The sequence below is a fragment of the Zea mays genome, chromosome 5, assembly GCF_902167145.1.
Source record: "Zea mays cultivar B73 chromosome 5, Zm-B73-REFERENCE-NAM-5.0, whole genome shotgun sequence".
NCBI lineage: Eukaryota > Viridiplantae > Streptophyta > Magnoliopsida > Poales > Poaceae > Zea > Zea mays.
In genome coordinates this window covers 161796928-161821530 of record NC_050100.1, presented here as the reverse complement: position 1 = coordinate 161821530, position 24603 = coordinate 161796928, and the positions used below count along the sequence as shown (strand labels likewise).

Sequence of the window (24603 nt, the reverse complement as noted above, 5' to 3'; positions counted from 1 at the left end):
CTAATGCTTTCAAGGTTGGGAAAGCCGATCCAACTCTTTTCACTAAGACATGTGATGGTGATTTGTTTGTGTGCCAAATTTATGTCGATGACATAATATTTGGTTCTACTAACCAAAAGTCTTGTGAAGAGTTTAGCAGGGTGATGACGCAAAAATTCGAGATGTCGATGATGGGCGAGTTGAACTACTTCCTCTCCCAAACGAAGTACACGCAAAAATTCAAGTGAAGCAACTCAAGGATGGCACCTTCATCTCCCAAACGAAGTACACGCAAGATCTGCTAAAGCGGTTTGGGATGAAGGACGCCAAGCCCGCAAAGACTCCGATGGGGACCGACGGACACACCGACCTCAACAAAGGAGGTAAGTCCGTTGATCAAAAAGCATACCGGTCAATGATAGGGTCATTACTTTATTTATGTGCTAGTAGACCGGATATTATGCTTAGCGTATGCATGTGTGCTAGATTTCAATCCGATCCTAAGGAATGTCACTTAGTGGCGGTGAAGCGGATTCTTAGATATTTGGTTGCTACGCCTTGCTTCGGGCTCTGGTATCCAAAGGGGTCTACCTTTGACTTGGTTGGATACTCAGACTCCGACTATGCTGGATGTAAGGTCGATAGGAAGAGTACATCGGGGACGTGCCAATTCTTAGGAAGGTCCCTGGTGTCATGGAACTCTAAGAAACAAACATCCGTTGCCCTATCCACCGCTGAGGCCGAGTATGTTGCCGCAGGACAGTGTTGCGCGCAACTACTTTGGATGAGGCAAACTCTCCGGGACTTTGGCTACAATCTGAGCAAAGTCCCACTCCTATGTGATAATGAGAGTGCTATCCGCATGGTGGAGAATCCTGTTGAGCACAGCCGCACAAAGCACATAGACATCCGGCATCACTTTTTGAGAGACCACCAGCAAAAGGGAGATATCGAAGTATTTCATGTTAGCACCGAGAACCAGCTAGCCGATATCTTCACTAAGCCTCTAGATGAGAAGACCTTTTGCAGGTTGCGTAGTGAGCTAAATGTCTTAGATTCGCGGAACCTGGATTGAATTGTAGCATACATGTATTTATGCTTTTGATCATGTTCCTTTTTGCATTTTGTTGCTTATTGTGGTGCTCAAGTTGTACAAACACTCCCTGGACCTCACAAGTCCGTTGCAAAGTGATGCACATGTTAAGGGGGAGATGTGTTACAACTTGACCCTTTGAGACTAACCATGTGTTTGAGTTTGATGATTTAGTCTCAAAGGAGGATTGAAAGGGAAAAGGTGGACTTGGACCATGAAAGACTTCCACTGCACTCCGATGAGAGGGTCTCATGAATTCTTATTGCCATTTGCTCTTAATTGAAGATTTTGGTGAGGCAATGGGGTTGAAGGGCCAAGATTGATCCCGTTTTGGTGCTTGATGCCAAAGGGGGAGAAAATAAAGGCCAAAGTGATAAATGGATCAGCTACCACTTGAGATTTTGAAAATAGTAGAATAAAGTTTTTGTTTTGTCAAAACTCTCTTATTGTCTCTTTTGTGAAAAGTTGGCTTCTTGTGGGGAGAAGTAGTGATTATGGGAAAAAGGGGGAGTTTTTGAAATATTTGATCAATCTCTTTTGGAATGACTCTCTTTATGCGTCAACATGTGTGTTTGACTTAGAGATAAACAAACCAAGTGGTGGCAAAGGATGATCCATATATGCCAAAATTGAATCAAAACCAATTTGAGTTTTTATTTGAAGTGATTTTGCACTTGTCCTAGTTGCTTTATGTTGTGTTGGCATAAATCACCAAAAAGGGGGAGATTGAAAGGGAAATGTGCCCTTGGGCCATTTCTAAGTATTTTGGTGATTGAATGCAAACACAAGTGCTTAAATGTGAAAATATGCCCATGGATGAACAAAGTGCAAATCACAAGTTAAGGTATGTTTCTAAGCCTTAGTACATTGGTTTTGTGTACTAATATCTTTTCTAAGTGTTAGAAACAGAAAGAAGAAGAGAAGACTTGGCTGTGTACAGCCAAGATGCTGTTTCGGTCTGGGGCACCGGACTGTCCGGTGGTGCACCGGACAGTGTCCGGTGCGCCAGGCTGCCTCGGCCGAAGAGGCTGCTCTCGGATTTTTCTCCGGCGACTTCGGCAAAAATTCACCGGACTGTCCGGTGTGCACCGGACTGTCCGGTGAGCCAACTGTCGGCCGGGCCAACGGTCGGCCGCGCGATCGGCGCGCGACACGTGGCCGAGCCAACGGTCGGAAGGAAGCACCGGACTGTCCGGTGTGCACCGGACTGTCCGGTGCGCCAGATCTGCAACGGTCGGCAACGGTCGGCTGTGCCTGTTAAGGAAAGAAATCGGGCACCGGACAGTGTCCGGTGTGCACCGGACTGTCCGGTGCGCCCGACGACAGAAGGCAAGGATAGCCTTCTGGATTTGTTCTCAACGGCTCCTAGCTGCCCTGGGGCTATAAAAGGGACCCCTAGGCGCATGGAGGAGAACATCAAGCATTCCTACAACCTTTCTAAGCACCAAGACATTGATCTAGCGCATTCGATTCATTGTGATAGCATATAGAGCTCTTGTGGAGTTGTGTACTCTTTGAGTTGTGTTGCGAGCTCTTATTGCTGCTTGTGTGCGTGTTGCTCTGATCTTTTGAAGTCTTGTGTGCGTCGCTCATTCCCTCCCTTGCTCCGTGATTCTCTGTGAACATCTTTTGTAAGGGCGAGAGGCTCCAAATTGTGGAGATTCCTCGCAAGCGGGATTGAGAAAAGAAAAGCAAGAACACCGTGGTATTCAAGTTGATCATTGGATCACTTGAGAGGAGTTGAGTGCAACTCTCGTCCGTTGGGACGCCACAACGTGGAAGTAGGCAAGTTTTGTACTTGGCCGAACCACGGGATAACCACCGTGTCATCTCTGTGATTGATTTCTTGTGGTTATTGTGTTTTGACTCCTCTCTAGCCACTTGGCCATAATTGTGCTAACACTTAACAAGTTTTTGTGGCTTAAGTTTTGAAGTTATTCAGGATCACCTATTCACCCCCCCCTCTAGGTGCTCTCAGTCTTGTTATAGTTGATGATTTTCCCGCTTCACTTGGGTATTCTATTTGCAGGATAAATCTGAAACCCAAGGGACCCTCAAGCGCTTCCTAAGGAGAGCCCAAAACGAGTTTGAGCTCAAAGTGAAGAAGATAAGGAGCGACAATGGATCCGAGTTCAAGAACCTTCAAGTGGAGGAGTATCTTGAGGAGGAAGAAATCAAGCACGAGTTCTCTGCTCCCTACACACCACAGCAAAATGGTGTGGTAGAGAGGAAGAACAGGACACTACTAGACATGGCGAGGACAATGCTTGGTGAATTCAAGACGCCCGAACGGTTTTGGACGGAAGCCGTGAGCACGGCTTGCCACGCCATAAACCGGGTCTACCTTCATTGCCTCCTCAAGAAGACTTCATATGAGCTTCTAACCGGTAACAAACCCAATGTGTCTTACTTTCGTGTATTTGGGAGCAAATGTTACATTCTAGTGAAGAAAGGTAGGAATTCTAAGTTTGCTCCCAAAGATGTAGAAGGGTTTTTGTTAGGTTATGACTCAAATACAAAGGCGTATAGGGTCTTCAACAAATCATCGGGTTTGGTTGAAGTCACTAGCGACGTTGTATTTGATGAGACTAATGGCTCTTCAAGAGAGCAAGGTGTTGATCTTGATGATGTAGATGAAGAAGACGTTCCAACGACCGCAATGCGCACCATGGCGATTGGAGATGTGAGGCCACTGGAACAAAAGGAGCAAGATCAACCTTCTTCCTCAACAATGGTGCATCCCCCAACTCAAGACGATGAACAGGTTCATCAAGAAGAGGCGCGTGATCAAGGGGGAGCACAAGATGTTCATGTGATAGAGGAAGAAGCGCAACCATCACCTCCAACCCAAGTTCGAGCGACGATTCAAAGGGATCATCCCGTCGACCAGATTTTGGGTGATATTAGCAAGGGAGTAACTACTCGCTCTAGATTAGTTAAGTTTTGTGAGCATTACTCTTTTGTCTCTTCTATTGAGCCTTTCAGGGTAGAAGAGGCCTTGCTAGATCCAGACTGGGTGTTGGCCATGCAGGAAGAGCTCAACAACTTCAAGAGAAATGAAGTTTGGACACTGGTGCCTCGTCCCAAGAAAAATGTTGTGGGAACCAAGTGGGTGTTCCGCAACAAACAAGACGAGCACGGGGTGGTGACAAGGAACAAAGCACGACTTGTGGCAAAAGGTTATGCCCAAGTCGCAGGTTTGGACTTTGAGGAGACTTTTGCTCCTATGGCTAGGCTAGAGTCAATTCGCATATTGTTAGCCTATGCTACTCACCATTCTTTTAGGTTGTTCCAAATGGATGTAAAGAGCACTTTCCTCAACGGGCCAATCAAGGAGGAGGTGTACGTGGAGCAACCCCTGACTTCGAGGATGAACGGTACCCCGACCACGTGTGTAAGCTCTCTAAGGCGCTCTATGAATTTAAGCAAGCCCCAAGAGCATGGTATGAATGCCTTAGAGAATTTTTAATTGCTAATGCTTTTAAGGTTGGGAAAGCCGATCCAACTCTGTTTACTAAGACTTGTGATGGTGATCTTTTTGTGTGCCAAATTTATGTCGATGACATAATATTTGGTTCTACTAATCAAAAGTCTTATGAAGAGTTTAGCAGGGTGATGACTCAAAAGTTTGAGATGTCGATGATGGGCAAGTTAAGCTATTTCCTTGGGTTCCAAGTGAAGCAACTCAAGGATGGGACCTTCATATCCCAAAGGAAGTACACGCAAGACTTGATCAAGCGGTTTGGGATGAAGGACGCCAAGCCCGCAAAGACTCCAATGGGAACCGACGGACACACCGACCTCAACAAAGGAGGTAAGTCCGTTGATCAAAAGGCATACCGATCTATGATAGGGTCCTTACTTTATTTATGTGCTAGTAGACCGGATATTATGCTTAGTGTATGCATGTGTGCTATATTTCAATCCGATCCAAGGGAGTGTCACTTAGTGGCCGTGAAGCGAATTCTTAGATATTTAGTCGCTACGCCTTGCTTCGGAATCTGGTATCCAAAGGGGTCTACCTTTGACTTAATTGGATACTCAGACTCCGACTATGCTGGATGTAAGGTCGATAGGAAGAGTACATCGGGGACATGCCAATTCTTAGGAAGGTCCCTGGTGTCGTGGAGCTCTAAGAAACAAACTTCCGTTGCCCTATCCACCGCTGAGGCCGAGTATGTTGCCGCAGGACAGTGTTGCGCGCAACTACTTTGGATGAGGCAAACCCTCTGGGACTTTGGCTACAATCTGAGCAAAGTCCCACTCCTATGTGATAATGAGAGTGCTATCCGCATGGCGGATAATCCTGTTGAACACAGCCGCACAAAGCACATAGACATCCGACATCACTTTTTGAGAGACCACCAGCAAAAGGGAGATATCGAAGTGTTTTATGTTAGCACCGAGAACCAGCTAGCCGATATCTTTACCAAGCCTCTAGATGAGTCGACCTTTTGCAGGCTGCGTAGTGAGCTAAATGTCTTAGATTCGCGGAACCTGGATTGATTTATAGCATACATGTGTCTTATGCCTTGATCATGTTCCTTAATGCATTTTGTTGTTTATTAATGGTGCTCATGTTGTACAAGCACTCCCCGGACCTCACAAGTCCATTTGCAAGTGATGCACATATTTAGGGGGAGATGTGTTACAACTTGACCCTTTGAGGCTAACTGTGTGCTTGAGTTTGCTTAATTTAGTCTCAAAGGAGGTTTGAAAGGGAAAAGGTGGACTTGGACCATGCAAGACTTCCACTACACTCCGATGAAAGAGTAACTGATTCCAAGTTCATCTTTGTACTCTTATTGCCTTTTCACTCTAAAGTTGAAGATTTTTGTGAGGCAATGGGGTTAAAGGGCCAAGATTGATCCCGTTTTGGTGCTTGATGCCAAAGGGGGAGAAAATAAGGCCAAAGCAACAAATGGATCAGCTACCACTTGAGAATTTTGAAAATAGTAGAATAGAGCTTTTGGTTTGTCAAAAATCTCTTATTGTCTCTTTTGTCAAAAGTTGGCCTCTTGTGGGGAGAATGGTTGATTATGGGAAAAAAGGGGAGTTTTTTGAAATCTTTGATCAATTTCTCTTGGAACAACTCTCTTTATGTCTCAACAAGTGTGTTTAACTTAGAGATAGGAAATTGAGGTTGATTTGCAAAAACAAACCAAGTGGTGGCAAAGAATGATCCAAATATGCCAAATTTGAATCAAAACAAATTTGAGTTTTCATTTGCATTGATGTTGCACTTCTTTAAGTTGCTTTTATTGTGTTGGCATAAATCACCAAAAAGGGGGAGATTGAAAGGGAAATGTGCCCTTGGGCCATTTCTAAGTATTTTGGTGATCTAGTGTCCAACACAAGTGCTTAAGTGTTAAACTATACCAAATGGTGGGCAAAATGCAAATCAAGTGTAAAGGTATGTTTCTAAGACTTAGTACATTGTTTTGGGACTAATGTATTGTGTCTAAGTGCTAGAAACAGGAAAAGACCAATTTGGAAAAGTCTTGGCTAGGCAGCCAAGACTCTGCGCAGTCTGGGTGCACCAGACTGTCCGGTGGTGCACCGGACAGTGTCCGGTGCGCTAGGCTGGCATCTATCAACTGGCTGCTCTCGGGAAGCGATTAACGGCGTACGACTATAATTCACCGGACTGTCCGGTGGTGCATCGGACTGTCCGGTGAGTCAACGATCGGTCGGGCCAACGGTCGGCCGCGTAATCCGCGCGCGACGCGTGGCGGAGCCAACGGTCAGAAGGGGGCACCAGACTGTCCGGTGTGCACCAGACAGTGTCCGGTGCGCCAACGGCTCTGAACCGCCAACGGTCGGCTTCGCCAAAGAAGGAAAGAAATCCGCATCGGACAGTGTCCGGTGGTGCACCGGACTGTCCGATGCGCCAGGCGACAGAAGGCAAGAATTGCCTTCCAGGAATGCTCTCAACGGCTCCTAGCTGCCTTGGGGCTATAAAAGGGACCCCTAGGCGCATGGAGGAGAACACCAAGCAACCTTTGAGCATTGTTGATCATTCACACTTCATTCTTGCACGCTTGTTCGACATTCTTAGTGATTTGAGCTCCGTTCTAGTGAGAACCTTGTGATACTCTTTTGAGCTCAAGTCTTGGTCTTGTGTGTGCATATTTGCTATGGATTTGAGTGTGTTGCTTCCTTTCCTTACTCTAGTGCTTCATTGTGATTCTTATTGTAAGGGCGAGAGACTCCAAGTTGTGGAGATTCCTCGCAAACGGGAAAGAGTAAAGTAAAGAAGAACACCGTGGTATTCAAGTTGATCATTGGATCACTTGAGAGGAGTTGAGTGCAACTCTCGTCCGTTGGGAAGCCACAACGTGGAGTAGGCAAGTTTTGTACTTGGCCGAACCACGGGATAAATCCTCGTGTCTCTTGTGCTTGTCCTTATTGTGTCTATTGTGCTTCACAAGAGCTCTCCTTTCTACTCACTTGATTCCATTGTTCTAACTCTTAATCAAGTTTGTGGTGTTAAGTTTTAAGTTTTACAGGATCACCTATTCACCCCCCTCTAGGTGCTCTCAGTGAGCGCCGACATAACGTCGAGGGTCGCAACCTCGACTACGACTTCGCTGCGGTTGCACCGCAGACTCCAACGGGCACCCGGATCTAGGCGGGTGTCCCATTGGCTGGCGTTGGCTGCTCCGCGCTGGCGGACCATCTCCGCACGGCGACTTGGCCATCCAAGTTCTGGCCACACCTGCCGAAGAAGTACGACGGTACGTCAAATCCGTCGGAATTTCTGCAGGTTTACGTCACCACCATTACGGCAGCAGGTGGAGACACCGCCGTGATGGCAACATACTTCCATGTAGCCTTGTCTGGGCCAGCCCGGACTTGGCTCATGAACCTCACCCTAGGATCGATCTACTCCTGGGAAGAGCTCTACACGCGGTTCACAGCGAACTTTGCCAGCACTTACCAGCAGCATGGCGTGGAGGCCCACCTCCACGCAGTGAGGCAGGAGCCCGGGGAAACTCTCCGAGCGTTTATCTCCCGCTTCACCAAGGTACGAGACACCATACCTCGTATTTCTGATGCTTCCATCATCACTGCTTTCCGTCAGGGAGTACGTGATGAAAAGATGTTGGAGAAGTTAGCCACGCATGACGTGGAGACTGTCACCACACTCTTCGCTCTGGCTGACAAGTGTGCCAGAGCTGCCGAGGGCCGTGCATGGCACTCGGCACCACAGACCCGAGTTGCTCAGACGGGTGGTTCGGGTGCCGTCGCTCAGGACGGCAAAAAGAAGAAGAAGAAGAACCACAACCACGAGAAGCCGTCGTCTGCTGCTCCGATCGTCACAACTGCGACTGGGGGCCGGAGCGAGCGCAACAAGCGCCCTAGGCCACAGGGTGGCAACAGCGGCACATGCCCTGTAAAGAGCATAGAGGACACCATATGTTTCTTTGAAAACTATAGAAATGAAGGATTTGCTTCTAGTTTGATCACTGCAAAAGAAATTGCATCCGAACTTGGTTTACAACCATCATTTCCAGTAAAGGGCCGTGCTACTAGGAAGAAACACTACGATGAAACTAACAATGAGAAAGAAAATCTAGAAGCTCAAAAGGCTTTTGAAGTTAATTACTTTTTGGTGATGGTTGATATTGCAACTAGTTCATTAAAAAGTAGATTTGAAGAACTCCAATCATTCAAAGGTATCTTTGGGTTTTTGATGACCTCAACAACTTTGAAGTCGCTGGAGACTATTGAATTAAGAGACCATTGTACCAAATTTGCAAGTACTTTATCTTTCGATGGCTCATGTGATGTTGATTTAAATGATCTAATTTCAGAGCTTAGTGTTCTGCGGTTGACTTTATCAGATAAACCAATGTCTCCTATGGAGATTTTTGAGCATGTCAGAGAAGTGGATTGTTATCCTAATATTTCTATTGCTTATCGGATTTTATTTACCGTGCCTGCTACTGTAGCATCAGCTGAAAGAAGCTTTTCAAAGTTGAAGTTGTTGATGAATTATTTGAGGTCTAAAATGTATCAGGAAAGATTAAATGGTTTGGCTATTTTATGTATTGAGAAGATATTATTGGATGAGGTTGATATTGACACCATCATTAATGACTTCACATCTAAACATGTCAGAAGAAAATTTTAAGGTAACATCATAATATATATATTTTTATTTACTTGTTATTTGATACACATAGTTTAATATGTATTTTGAGTGTTTATATTGATAATATTTATATAATAAGGGCCTCCATTTTAAATCTTGTCTTGGGCCCCTAAAATGTCAGGACCACCGCCGGTGACATATTGATCCCATTAAACTGTTGCAATTTTCACTTGATTAAGAATGTAAAGAGAGTCAAAACTACCATCGGAAATCTGGAGGCATCAGCCAATGTAACAGATTAGCAAACAAGAGGGAAAAGGAAGGGGAAGGGGAATTTGCAGACTTAGTAGGAATATATAGTCCCACCATACAGGAAATCAATTAGGGCTTCCCAGCTAGAATCGCTGATGAATATAGTAAACATGATCTAATGGAAACTTTGCAGTTTTCAGATTGTTTGGAGCATTCAGTTGCCACTAGAAAAAGGAGCGAATGTGGTGAACAAATCACAGGAAAAATGTACATATTTGAACCTGTCCAAAAGGATTGAGGCACATCCTACATCGCCAAATCATTTTGTTGTACTGAGATTTAGGCCTCCTTTGGAACAAAGGAAAAGCGAAGGAATTTTAAAGGATAGAAATTCTATAGGAAAATTTTACTATGTGGCAAATTAGAACAAAGAATTAAGATCGTATAAATGCTATAAAATTCCTATGTAATGGACCAATGTAGTGAGACATTAGAAGATTTCTAACATGGGGTCCAACCTCTTAGAAATTTTCCTATAAAATTGCAAGTGTTATGTAACTCTAATTATACAATTTTTCTATCCCTATGTTTTACCGGTCGTGCATTTCGAACGATCCTTTAGCCAAGAGACAAATATCGTGTTTAGAGTTTGGTACATTGTCACACGTACAGACACCAAATCTGGCGAAAAGACAACTCCTCAAGTAGGACCTTGGCATGCTGCCGAACGCACAAGTTGGTCATAGACATCTAGCAAGATATCTCTATCTCTACTATATTAAAGCAACAGTTTTCTCGGTTCCATGGTCGTCATGCTTCCCTATATTTAAATAGTAAAAATACTAAAATTATATGTAAATGGGGATTTGGACCATGATTCTTGGCTCAAACCCATAGTCACACCCATTTAGCCAATAGAAAATATATTTTTTGTATTTTATATTCTACACTTAAATATAAATGAAAATCGCAGCAACGTGTGGATGCTTAACTAGTATGTATTTACTTGTATATGAGGTTTTTGTGCAGGCTGAGTTATTTTTGAGTAGTTTTTTTAGTAATTTTATCTGTTGTATGGTCTAGATGCTTTGTAGATTGTTGTTTTTTTAGATTTTTTTCTTTGCCTGCCTTAAGTTTCTACCAAACTTATATTTTTTAGCTCTGCTAATATATTAGAGTGGCAAAGCTTTTGTCGCTTACTCGCTTCCTTAAACAAAGATATAAAGTTAGTGGCAAAGCTTTTACCGCTTCCTTAAAAATATATATATAAAGTTATCGTGGTTGTGAATTTCGTGTTGCATTCTGGAGCGTTAGCATGCGGGATCGAAACAAGCATTTTGGGTATGAGTTTTTGGGTGTGTTTGATTCAGCTTTTTTTAATATGTTTTTGCTTTGAAAAGCAAAAGTTGAACCAAAGAGTTTAACATTTCTGTTGCTACTTTAAAAAAGCTATTTTTTATAAATCTGAAAATAGTTTGGACCCTACTTTTTCTTACCTTTTCAAGTTTGATATACTAATAAAGAGATATTGTAAATAGAAAATAAAATAGGACTAAAAATAGTTGTGTTGGAATAAGAAGAATACATCTTTTAATAATAAAATATATAGCTAGTGGAGTCTGTTTTTATTTGTAAAAGTATTAAGAACATAAGTGTGAAATCTATTTTTTTATTAGATACATTGATCAAGAGATATACGTAAAAAGTGCATATAAACGTTTGTTCATGGTAGATAATTCACAGCAGTTTAAATCAAATGACTTTCAGTTTTTTTATAATAAATAGCTTATAACAGTTTTTTATAGCAGGTAATTTACAATAGCTTTTTCATAGCTAAACGAAATGCACCTCAGTGGTCTGTAGGCAGGCAGGCAGGCATCGACGTGCCCACCTCGTTCCGCTCTGACGTCTGAGATCGCGAGATCGGGAACCCCTGCCCGTCTGCTCCGGAATCTCGCCCGCACGAAACTTCCCCGACCCATCGACCACACCAGCCCCATCCCCTCCGTCGCTCCCAAGTCCCAACTGCCGCCACCTCTCCGCGAGCCGACGCCGACGCCTACGGTCACCAGGACAGAGGGACGGCTGCTACCGCGGGAGTATGGGGGTGGACTACTACAAGGTGCTGCAGGTGGGGCGCGGCGCCTCTGACGACGAGCTCAAGAAGGCTTACCGGAAGCTGGCCATGAAGTGGCACCCGGACAAGAACCCCAGCAACAAGAAAGAAGCGGAGGCCAAGTTCAAACAGATCTCAGAGGCATATGAGGTTCGCGCGACCGCTTCGTGGCCCCATTGGGCCTCTGATCTGCGCTGGTGCTCATAGATGCTCGCTGACAAATGAATGTGCATCGGTTGATGCGCTTACTAGGAAGGATTGTTGATGCGCTTACTAGGAAGGATCGTTTGCATTTCCTCTTATTATTGATTGTGTAGCTGATTGTAGTGCTGTGCTCGCCATTGTGTGAACATTGCTCTTCTGTGCAAAAAGATCTAATCCCACCCACCCACCTTTTGGTCAGAATTTTAGCCGATGTAAGCTTCGTGTGTGGCGTTACTTGTGGTAGTTTAAGGTTTGGTCACGCAACAAATCACGTAAGTCCGACTCTGGCTTTTGTCAGTCATTTTTAGGAGTCTATATGTTTGTGCTATTTGTCCTGAATTTTGGCACTACATTCTTCTCTATTTTTCCACTTCCTGAGCGCATGGGCAATTATTTTGATTTTCTCCTGCTCACCTGTACACTTATCAGTGATCACTATGGCACCAATGAGCTAATTGTGGCATCTTTTTAGCAGTAAACCCTTTCTGCTTGAGTACATTAATTCAACCAATGCTTTTTTCCTGATCTGCTTGCAGGTGCTAAGTGATTCCCAAAAGCGGGCAATCTATGATCAGGCCGGCGAAGAGGGGCTTAAGGCTCAGGTCCCACCTACTGGAGCAGGTGGTCCCAGTGGGTCTTCCTTCTATGGAGGGAATGCATCGACATTCCAGTTCAACCCTCGCAGTGCAGATGATATTTTTGCTGAGTTTTTTGGGTTCTCAAGCCCATTCTCAACCATGGGTGGCATGGGCGGAGGTGCTGAGAGAGGCATGAGGGGCTCCAGGTTTGGGATGTTCGGCGATGACATATTTGGGTCCCACCCTCAGTTTCCTGGTGAGGCATCAATGCATGTTCCACAGCGGTCTCAGAAGGTTCCTCCAATTGAGAATCGGTTGCCATGCAACCTTGCTGATTTGTACAAAGGTACCACCAAGAAAATGAAGATTTCACGAGAGGTTTTAGATGCCAGCGGGTGAGTGAATGTTGTTATGTGCATTAAAATCAGATAACAGTTCGTCTAATACTATATTAATCATTTGATAGTAGAACAGGAACTTGATGAGAATTTATGATCTGCACATTGTGCATAGCAAAATGTGCAGAACCTGAAATCTTGAACACAGGAGAAATCTTCATACTATGTAGCTACATTACATATTTTTTATGATATCACTGAGTGGGGACAACTAAAATCTGGGACCTGCCGACCATTTGCATCATACAAGCTTTAAAATTGGGCCATTGTTTCTTTAACAATTTCTGATTTCCTGACTTTGGCCCAAAAACTCAAATTTTAATTCAGTATTCTGGTCGTGGAGCCTACTTGTGTACTTTTACTTGAGAGAATTGAAATGTGAAATATTATTCATTACCTGAAATCAGCCTCTTAATAACCAAGTTCCCGGATCGATGGGATCGAGGAATGAGAATGTGGTACGCGGTACGCTACAAAAACTAGGATTTAACACTACTGGAACGAGATTGTTCCCATGTTCCTGGAACGGAATGAATGTTCCCGGAACGAGGAACGTGGCCAAGTTCCCAGTTCCGGTTACTAAGATCAGCCTCCTTAGTTTCACACGAAAGTTCTAGGGTATGATTCAGCCAAATAACAGTGAAATACTTTCCTATAGAGACACTCAGCCATTTAATGTGATATTGTTAGGGTGTCAGATATGACTATATGAGTGAAACAGTATCCATTCCTTTTGAAAAGTTAGATATCCTTGGGAATTCTTGGAGCCTCACAATGTTTTTAATGTTAAATAAAGCAGGGAAATCCCCTTTTGAGTTATCTTCTTATCTCCATTTTCTTGGCAAGGTTTTTCTTCAATATTTCTTGATTTTAAAATGGTCAAGCATTCAAAATTTCATCAGAACTGCAAAATCTGCTGCTGTCTAAGTAACACATTTCGGAGTCCAGACATCAGTGTTGCACTTAAGCCAGCATGTCATAGGATGGATTCTTCTTACTCTAGTGATGCCAATAGTAGATTAGCCAATTGAATTTACATAATTCTTGAATCGTGTCACTAGGTATTTCTATGCCATTATTTCCCCATGGCCTAGTGAAGAGAGGCAACCTATAGGACAAAACTACACGAATTTAAGGACATACCAAAGAAAGCGAACTATAAGGACAAAGTGAGACAAACAACTAGGGCCCATGTTGCCACTAACATATATTTTTTTAATCAGAAAAATCATTGATGGAAGAAGTATATTTTCAGGCATGGTCTATGCATTGGCTGAATTAGCACCACATATTAAAAGTTAAAGTAATTGTGGTTCCTAGGTGTCAATAGTATAATGTGATTGTAGCGCTTACGCCATAATTAGTGTATACTGTATAGGAAGAGGCTTTAAGGCAGGAAATCTCTAGAGGAAGAAGACACTAGATTATATTTTAGATAACGTAGGCAATTTCTAAGTTCCACATCAACCAGGGATGCACGCAGACATTTTATCTTTAAAAAATGTGAGCAGTGAGCAACTGAGCACCAATATTTGACCTTTGGATGGCTGGAGTCATGTGCTCACACCTCCATGACTACGATGCTACATTTCTTTTTTTTAACAAATGCAGGGTAGCTATGTGTCATTTCATTTAAGAAGAAAGAAACAGATAGGGGGATGGGGAATTGGGGATGCAGGAACCATCCAACCCCAAAACAAGGCCAGCCAGGACTAGTCCTTGACTGTGCCTGGAACAATCAAAACACTGGGAAAAAAACAGACAGACAACTACTAGGGACGACCAAGAACTATCCTAAGAAGAGCCAGAAGTATGACAACAGACTAAAGGGAAATAAGAAATACGAAAGCTATTTGCTGAAATTGTTAAACTAATGTTTCATGCATTATGCATCAATACTTTGCTACCTTGTACCCATATCTGGCTGGGACATGTGCTAATGATCAAGAATTTGCTTATAGATTTTATTTGATCTTATAGTTTTTATCAGTCTTTTAAAGTTTAGTTACTTAAGGGAACTAATAACCCATATCTCTCTCATTCAATCTTAACAATTCATCCTTAACACGTGTAATTTTCCATTCTGAGTTTTTTGGATGTGAGGGTTTTGCATGCTTTATATGACAAGAGGGTACCACGTAAACTAAAAGGCAAGTTTTATAGGATGTCGATTAGACTTGCTATGTTGTATGTTGCAGAATGTTGGTCTACAAAAAGACGACATGTTCAACAAATAACTGTGAGGAAATGCGTATGTTGCGTTGGATTTATGGCCATACAAACCCGGGGGTTGTGTCCCCCCCGCAGGTCGAGAATAACGATATACGCGATAGGCTAGGAGTAACACTATCTAATTAAAGAAAAGCTTGTCCAACATCGTTTGAGATGGTTTGGACATGTCCGACGAAAACCTTTAGAGTGCGTAGTGCGACCCTAAGACGTGATAGTAATGAGAGGAGAGGAAGAGGAAGACCGAAGTTGAAATGGGAAGAAGTAGTAAAAAGAAATTTGAAAGGAAGGGATGTACTTAAAGATTTAGACTTGAATAGAAGTGCATGGAAAACAATTATCCATGTTCCTGAACGGCTGAACCATGACTTGTGGATTCTATTGGGTTTCTAACTCTAGCCTACCCTAACTTGCTTGGGATAAAAGGTTTTGTTGTTGTTGTTTAGGGGTTTGCATGCTTTCCTTATTCATGGTTTTCTTGGACAACATAACCTTGTTTTATATATTGCTTTGAACACCTGATGCAGTAAACTGAAATTTGCTGAACAATGCACATTCATATAAGAAGCAAGTGAAATATCAGTTGTGCAACTTTTTTTTATAAGATCTGTTACAATCTCACAATATTATCCCTACACATTTGTAGAATTATACTCCATTCCAAATTATAAAATGTTGTCTTTTTTGGATACATAACTTTTGCTACACTTCGACCATGGTTTTTAAAGCGGTAAGGCGAGACAAGGCGTTGGACCACCGCCTGGACGCCTAGGCGAGGTAGGCGGGCAAGGCGCCTAGGCGTTGGACCTCCGCCTGGACGCCTAGGCGACACCTTAAGAACAGAGACTTAGACATACACTATGTCTAGATGTATAGTAAAAGCAATGTATCTTGAAAAGCCCAAATGTCTTATGAATCAAGAGAGTATGTTACATTGATCCACAATTTGCTGCCTTGAAGTCTGAACAATATATTGTTCTAGTTAGTGATTATTATTTTAGTTCTACAATAATTAATTTTCAAAATTAAAGTTATTAACAAATCTGATTCCAGTATGCTTTGTGCCAACCTTACATTACTATATCCCAACACATTCCTAATATTGTATTTTTACATTGATCCACAATTTTCGGCCATTGTTTCAAGTAATGATTATTAGAAGGGCAGACCTGGTGCAGTAGTGAGAGCTGTCTCATTGAGTCACTAGGTCACGGGTTCAAACCAACTTCTCCGTATTTGCTCCGTATTTGCTGGGGAAGGCTTGCCTCGGTTTATTCCTTCCCTAGACTCAACTCATGTGAGAGCCTCTGAGTTCTGCCCTTTTTTGTTTCAAGTAATGATTATTCTAGTACTACAACAAATAGTTCTTGCAATTTTAATTATCTTTGAATCCACGAAAGGGTTTGTAGTCTAGTTGGTCACAGAAGCCTTAGTAGCTCCTCAAGTTCTGGATTCGAATCCGCGTGCGAGTGAATTTAATCACGACTGGGTTAAAAACGCCCATTCACTGGCTGTGTTCCTGAGTTACATGTGTAACCACTTGAGTAACTTTCAGCGAGATGCATGTGGCCACAGGCATATGTCCTAGGTGTTTGGTGCCACGTTCAGGGCAGCCGACCTTCGGGTTGTTTCCCAGCCTTTGTGAGAACTTTCTTCTTAATGCAGTGTTGTGGGGGGCGGTCTTTCCCCTGCAGTTTGAGTTTTTTTAATTATCTTTGAATCCCGTTTATGTTCCATGTTATTTGTTTCTGTTTGATAACTTACAATGCAATGAGCTAATTCAGTAACCAAAACATGATGCAATATGCAGTCATGTAGATTAGGGAATGCATGTGTTAGACTACCCATCTAGGGTTTGTGTTATTCCCTGTGTAATGACCGTTATACCCCTGTGTAATGGGCCTTGGCCCAGTTACTCTCTCTATTTAATATCACTCCCAACCCCTGATTAGGGTATGTGTTCCTATTCTAACATGGTATCTTCAGTCTAGGTTAGGTCTCTGTTTTCCTCTCAGCCGCCAGGGGGTCTTCCACCCTACAGCCGCCGCCAGGGGGTTTCCCCTCCCTGCAGCCGCCGCCGGCCAGCCCCCAACCTCCTCCCGCCGCCGGCCCCCCCACCCCTCAGCCGCCGGCCCCTCCCCCCCCCTCCCACCTCCTCCCCTTTTCCCCATCGCCGGATCCGCGCCGCCCCCGGCACTGCTGCCCCCATGGACGCCGGCCGCCTCCCCTACACGGCCGCCGCCGCTGCGCCGGCCCCTGGCGCGGGCCCCGCCGCCGCTGTCGCTCCCGGCATGGACCCGGCCGCCGCTGCTGCTCCTGGCGCGAGCCGGGCCGCCGCCACGCCTGGAGCGGGCCTGGCCGCAGGAGCCGCCCGCCTGGCCTTCACCACCGCCCCCCTGAGCGCGGCCTCCACCCTGCACGCCGGCCTCGCCTCTCCCACGGCCGTCGGACCTCCCCTGCCCAGTCTCACTGCCCCCCGCAGCGAGCACACTGGTGGCAGTGCCCCGTACATCGACGGCCTCGGGCCCCTCCGTGATGCCACTCCCATGGCCCTGCGCCGTGGGTCTCCGCCGGGGTTTCCCACCATACCGGCACCCGCCGAGCACAACCCCTCACTCGTCGCCGCCCTCGCTACGATCCAGGCCGCTGTGGCTGCCTCGCGGGAGCGTGAGCGCGCCACGTCCCTCGCCCTGGAGCACGAACGTGCCCTGGGCGCCGCTCTGACCACCCAGATGGCCACCGCGCAGCGCCTCCTCCTCGGCCGCCCGCCGGTCGCTCGTGAGGACCCCCGGCGATTCCTGAGGCCATCCCCGCCACTGGCCTCGACGTCGACCACATCGGTGCTCTCCACGCTCAAGCCGCCGGACTTCACAACATCCGGGCCCTCGTGTCCGTGGTGTTGGACCCGGCGTCCTCCCACTACCCCCGTTGGCGAGGACAGGTCCTCCTCACACTGCGGCGGTATGCCCTCGCCGATCACGTCCTCGACGACCTCGACGCTCCGCCGACTCCCTCCTGGTGCCTCATGGACAGTGTCGTCCTCTCGTGGCTCCACGGCACCATCACCGTTGAGCTACAGGACATCATCCGCGACCAGGCGGACACGGCTCGTCAGGCGTGGCTCGCTCTCGAGGACCAGTTCCTCGGGAACCGGGACGCGCGGGCACTCCACCTCGACGCCCAGTTTCACCTGTTCTCTCAGGGGGACCTCTCCATGGGAGAGTACTGCCGCCAGATGAAGGGCCTGGCTGACTCTCTCCGCGATCTCGGCGAGCCCGTTGCCGATCGTACCCTGGTGCTGAACCTCCTGCGTGGCCTCAGCCCTCGCTACGGCCACCTGAAGGCTCTCATCAAGAGGAGTGTGCCCTTCCCCACCTTCCACGCCGTGCGTAACGAGCTTCTCCTCGAGGAGCTCACCATGGCGAATGAGGCACCCACTCCTGCCTCGGCCCTCTACAGCGCTCCCACCAGTGGTCAGCCGCCTTCAGGGGGCCAGGCCACCCGTCCTCCGTCGACTGGGGCTCCCACCCGCCCTACTCCTGCCGTCCCGGCGGCCCCTCGTCCGACTTCCACGACCGACGGGGGTCGTCGCTCCCGCAAGGGCGGCCGTGGGAGCGGCGGCTCCTCTCGTGGTGGTCCCTCCGGCCGGGGTGGCGGCCACGCGTGGCCGTCATTCTACAACCCCTGGACCGGGACCATCGCCATGTGGCCGGGCCAGGCACCGAGTACCCCCCGTCCTCCGGCGCCAGCCCTCCTGACTACACCTCACTACGGCGCACCTCCTTATGGTGTTCCCGTCGTGCCCCAGGCTTCGCCCGCGCTCCTGCCCCCGGGGACCCCCACCTCGACGCCTTGGTCCCCGCCGGCCGGTGGTTGGGACAGCGCCTCCCTCGCTGCTGCCTTCAGCACCATGGCGATGACCCCACCCCCCTCCGACTGGGTGATCGACTCCGGTGCCTCGTACCACACCACCCCCACGGCAGGCACGCTCTCTCGCTCTCATCCCCCCCTCCCCTCTCACCCATCCTCGATCGTCGTTGGAAACGGTTCCACTCTGCCAGTCACCTCAGTAGGTGCCTCGGTTCTCCCTGGGCCGTTTTACCTCAACGATGTTCTCGTAGCTCCCCACATCACCCACAATCTTCTTTCTGTTCGTCGATTCACCACTGACAACTCCTGTTCCATTGAGTTTGACCCCTCTGGTTTTTCTGTGAAGGATCTGGCCACCAGGACCCTTCTCGCCCGCTGTGACAGCTCGGGGCCTCTCTACACGCTCCAGCCCTCCACCGCCGGCGTGTCTCCACCTCCTGCCCTGGTCTCCACCACCTCCTCCACCACATGGCATCGACGTCTCGGCCATCCTGGACCCGACGTCATGACCAAGATTACCAGTAGTCTCGATCTTTCTTGTAGTAGGGGACATTTTGAGGGTCTCTGTCATGCTTGTCAGTTAGGCCGACATACTCGTCTCCCATTTACTACTTCTTCTTCCCGGGCTGAGCAGGCTTTTGATCTGGTTCATTGTGACCTTTGGACCTCCCCTGTACTCAGTCTTTCTGGTTATAAATATTATCTGGTGATTTTGGATGATTTTTCCCATTTTCTCTGGACCTTCCCGCTTCGGTTGAAGTCGGACACATTCACCACCCTCACACACTTCTTCACCTGGGTATCCACTCAGTTTCGTCGCCCGGTCCGTGCTCTGCAGTGTGACAATGGCCGCGAGTTCGATAACAACGCCTCTCGCTCCTTCTTCCTCACTCATGGCGTCCAGTTGCGTCTCTCGTGCCCCTACACTTCTGCCCAGAACGGCCGAGCCGAACGCATGATCCGCACCACCACTAATATGCTCCGCTGTCTCCTCTTCCAGGCGTCTCTCCCTGCCAGCTACTGGGCAGAGGCCCTGCATACTGCCACCCACCTCCTCAACCGTCTTCCCTCGAAGGCGGTACGCCACCCTACCCCCCACTTCGCCCTTTACGGCACAACCCCTTCCTATGACCACCTTCGCGTGTTCGGCTGTGCCTGCTACCCTAACACTTCCGCTACCGCTCCACATAAGCTTTCGCCTCGCTCCACCCGCTGTCTATTCCTTGGCTACTCCCCTGACCACAAGGGGTACCGGTGTCTGGACCTCACCTCCCACCGCATCATCATCTCTCGTCATGTCGTCTTTGACGAAGATGTGTTTCCCCTTGCTGGCTCCACCCCACCCACCGATCTTGACTCCCTCCTCGAGTCCGATCCGATTCCTCCCCCACCTTCGGCTCCCCGTCTTGCGCCGTTACCTGCTCCTCGTGCGGCCCCCACGACCTCTTCCGCGCCACGCGCGGCCCCGTCGACCCCGCCTGCGCCATGCGCGGCCCCGTCGACCCCGCCTGCGCCACGCGCGGCCCCGTCGGTCCTGCCTGCGCCACGCGCGGCCCCGTCAACCCCGCCTGCGCCACGCACGGCCCCGTCGACCCCGCCTGCGCCACGCGCGGCCCCGACGATCCTGCCTGCGCCACGCGCGGCCCCGTCGACCCCGCCTGCGCCACGCGCGGCCCCGTCGACTCCGGCTCGATTCGCCAACCCCGCCCTCGTCTACCATCGCCGCGGCCACGCCACTACCTCGGCGCCCCCCGACGCGGGCCCATCGACGAGCGCGGCCCGATTCGCCGACCCCGCCGTCGTCTATCACCGCCGTGAGCCGGCCCCTCCAACCGCTCCCGACGTTCCGGTGGCTCACTCCGAGTCGTCCGTATACCACCCGGTCGCCATCCATCGCGACCCCGGGCACGTCCACCCGATGGTGACTCGACGCGCTGTCGGCGTTCTCCGCCCCGTCGACCGGCTCATCCTGGCAGCCGCTACGACCAGCACTCCACCCGACGCTTCCCCGGTACCCTCCTCCGTTCGCACTGCCCTCGCCGACCCACACTGGCGTCGCGCTATGGAGGAGGAGTACGCGGCCCTCTTGGCCAACCACACTTGGGACCTGGTGCCGCGTCCACCAGGCACCAACGTGGTCACCGGCAAGTGGCTATTTCGCCACAAGCTGACCTCGGACGGCTCCCTCGACCGCTACAAGGCCCGTTGGGTCCTTCGGGGCTTCACCCAGCGCCCCGGAGTGGACTACGACGAGACCTTCAGCCCTGTCGTCAAGTTCGCCACTGTTCGCGCCGTCCTCTCCCTCGCCCTCTCCCGCGACTGGGCGATCCATCAGCTCGATGTCAAGAATGCCTTCCTCCATGGCACTCTGACGGAGACTGTCTACTGCAGCCAGCCCACCGGCTTCGTCGACGCTGACCGTCCGGACCTGGTTTGCCGGCTGAACCGATCCCTGTACGGCCTCAAGCAGGCGCCACGGGCTTGGTACAGCCGCTTCGCCTCCTACCTGGCCTCCGTCGGCTTCGTCGAGGCCAAGTCGGACACGTCCCTGTTCATCTACCGGCGCGGCGACGACACCGTCTACCTCCTGCTCTACGTCGACGACATTGTGCTCACGGCATCCACCGCCGACCTCCTTCACCGCACGATCGTCGCCCTTCAGCGGGAGTTCGCGATGAAGGACCTGGGGCCCCTCCACCACTTCCTCGGCATCACCGCCGAACGTCGGCCTCAGGGTCTCTTCCTCCACCAGCGCCAGTACGCCATCGACATCCTGGAGCGGGCTGGCATGTCTGACTGCAAGCCCTGCTCAACGCCTGTCGACACTCAGGCGAAGCTCTCTGAGGACGACGGGCCTCCGGTCGCCGACGCGACGTCCTACCGGAGCCTCACCGGCGCGCTCCAGTACCTCACGTTCTCCAGGCCCGACATCGCTTACGCCGTCCAGCAGGTGTGCCTGCATATGCACACTCCACGGGAGCCCCATCTCACTGCGCTCAAGCGGATTCTACGCTACCTCCGCGGCTCCCTCGACTACGGCCTCCTACTCCGCCCATCCCCGACGTCGGAGCTCGTGGTCTACACCGACGCTGACTGGGCTGGCTGTCCCGACACGCGCCGGTCCACCTCCGGCTACGCCGTCTTCCTGGGCGCCAACCTCGTCTCTTGGGCCGCCAAGAGGCAGCCCGTCGTCTCTCGCTCCAGCGCTGAGGCCGAGTACCGTGCCGTGGCCAACGGCGTGGCCAAGGCCTCCTGGCTGCGCCAGCTCCTCCACGAGCTTCACAGTCCCCTCCAGCGCGCCACCCTCGTCTACTGCGACAACGTCAGCGCGGTCTACCTCTCCACCAACCCCGTGCAGCATCAGCGCACGAAGCATGTGGAGATCGACCTGCACTTCGTCCGCGAGCGTGTCGCTGCCGGTGACGTCCGCGTTCTCAGCGTCCCCACCACGCTTCAGTTCGCCGACATCTTCACCAAGGGGTTACCGTCGAGTGTCTTTTTAGACTTTCGATCCAGTCTCAACATCTGTACAGGATAGAGTTGTGACTGCGGGGGGGTGTTAGACTACCCGTCTAGGGTTTGTGTTATTCCCTGTGTAATGACCGTTATACCCCTGTGTAATGGGCCTTGGCCCAGTTACTCTCTCTATTTAATATCACTCCCAACCCCTGATTAGGGTATGGGTTCCTATTCTAACAGCATGTAGACTACTTTTGGCTCGAGGAAGAGGGAATGTGCTGTAAAGATGATATTTTGTCAAAAGTAATTTCTATTCTGTGTGACTACAGATACAAGAGCTTCATCTCTTGTTTGCTTGCAAGAAATATGATGGCTAATGCTTCTCAACTTGATTATGGACACTTTTGAGGGCAGTCAAGTACAAGTTTTCCATTGTGGTTGCACTGAATATCTAATGAATTAGTGTGCTTGCTTCTCCACCAAATTGGATCTTCATTCCCTTAGGAAACCTTGATATTTGTTTGTGCCCACTGCCGAGGTAACATGTACAAAGGAAATGCTGAAAATGCATCATGACCAATTTTGAGTCTAGCCATGTCAAGGTTATAAAATACACCATTGACCTTTTAGTTGATTATGGATGACATTATGTTCTCACATTGTTAGAAGTTTAAATAGGTAATGATATGTAGATTTTGTTAGGATGATTCTGTTTGACACGTTTATATTGCTTTTATATTTTTATAACGTTGAATAGTATTTGGAAAATTGAAGTTTGGTAAGTTTATATGAGTAGAAACTTTATAGTATAATCTCTACTGCTGAATAAACTCAAGGGCTTGTTGTGGAGCCTAGTAAAAGGTCACATGCTGGCTAGTTAGTCTGTACATTCATTAGATTCTTTTTTTTCGAACCACGCAGGAGAGCTACACGTCATTTCATTAAGAAAATAAAGAGGGAGACCACCCACCCTTACAGAAAACAAAAGAAATACATGACCGCGACCTTTAGGAGCCAACCCTTAGGACTAAGTCTTGGAGGGCTGTCGCTCCTGCCAGACACCATAGATGCCCTACATCGGCCACCGACTGAACCACCACTTGAGTATCCCGCATGACATTCTCAAAACTACAGGCATTTCTATGCTTTCATAGCTCCCAAGATACAAGTACCACCAGGGTGTATAGCAGAAAACTGTAATCTACATTTGTTAGACAACAACTCAAGCGGAAAACTTCACTCTTTGTTCAACTCCTGATATTGTACAACTCATGTGATGATACTGTGCTGTCATCTATTCATTATCCTACAGTTTAGCTCTGATACTGTCAGTCATCAGCCATATCTTATTTTCAACGGCATTTTGAGTTTAGAATTCTGTTTCTGTCATTTATATTTCTCTGGCAAGTTGAACAAGATAGTAAATGATTTTCTGTTTCTTGGCGCCCTTCCCTTGTCTGAAGACCACCCATATTGGTATCTTAGGATTTCATGTTCTATTTTGCTTGCCTTTCAGGCTTTCACTAAGTCTCCAACCCTTTCTATGATTTGTTGTTCTACCCCATGGTTTTCTTGAATATATTTATTCAACTTGGCATATTTGTGTATTTTTGTGCAACCATTTGTTAATTTGGGTTAGCCCCATATTAACAACTATTTATTCATTTGGCAGGAGAACTTTGGTTGTTGAGGAGATCTTAACGATAGATATAAAACCTGGATGGAAGAAAGGGACAAAAATAACATTTCCTGAAAAGGGTAATGAGGCTCCTCATATAATTCCTGCAGATATTGTTTTCATAATTGATGAGAAACCCCATGATGTATTCACAAGAGATGGTAATGATCTGGTTATGACTCAGAAGATTACTTTGGCTGAAGCCTTGACAGAATGTACTGTTAATATAACAACATTAGATGGTCGGAATCTGACAGTGCAGATAAATAATATCATCTACCCTGGCTATGAGGAGGTTGTTCCCCGAGAGGGAATGCCGATTCAGAAGGATTCTTCAAAGAAGGGAAATCTTAGGATCAAATTTAGCATTAAATTCCCCTCGAGGCTGACCTCGGAGCAGAAAGCAGAAATCAAGAGGCTACTAGGTTCATAAGGAGCATGCACAACCTTTTTTTTTTCTGGTGACGCAATGCTGTATCCAGTGTACATTCAGATGTTAAATGTGAATACCAGCAAAGTCTCGGTTTCCTTAAACTGTGCCAGTTCCTTTGGCATATGGATGTTTTGAGATGCAAAGTTGAATTGTTTCATTTATCGGGGAATAATTCTAAATTCTACTAGATACTTCTGTGTGATTTTGCTGTGAGGA

The 24603-nt window shown here is 48.0% G+C and overlaps 1 protein-coding gene across 2 annotated transcripts; it reads left to right on the top strand.

Moving 5' to 3' along the window:
* The first annotated feature begins 11234 nt into the window (after positions 1-11234).
* Positions 11235-24603, top strand: LOC100191212 (uncharacterized). 2 transcript variants are annotated; one of them, XM_020552989.2, is made up of 4 exons: positions 11235-11688; positions 12279-12715; positions 23949-24115; positions 24212-24603. In XM_020552989.2, exons 1-4 carry the CDS (start codon positions 11524-11526, stop codon positions 24385-24387), a joined length of 945 nt encoding a protein of 314 aa, XP_020408578.1. In that variant the 5' UTR covers positions 11235-11523; the 3' UTR covers positions 24388-24603.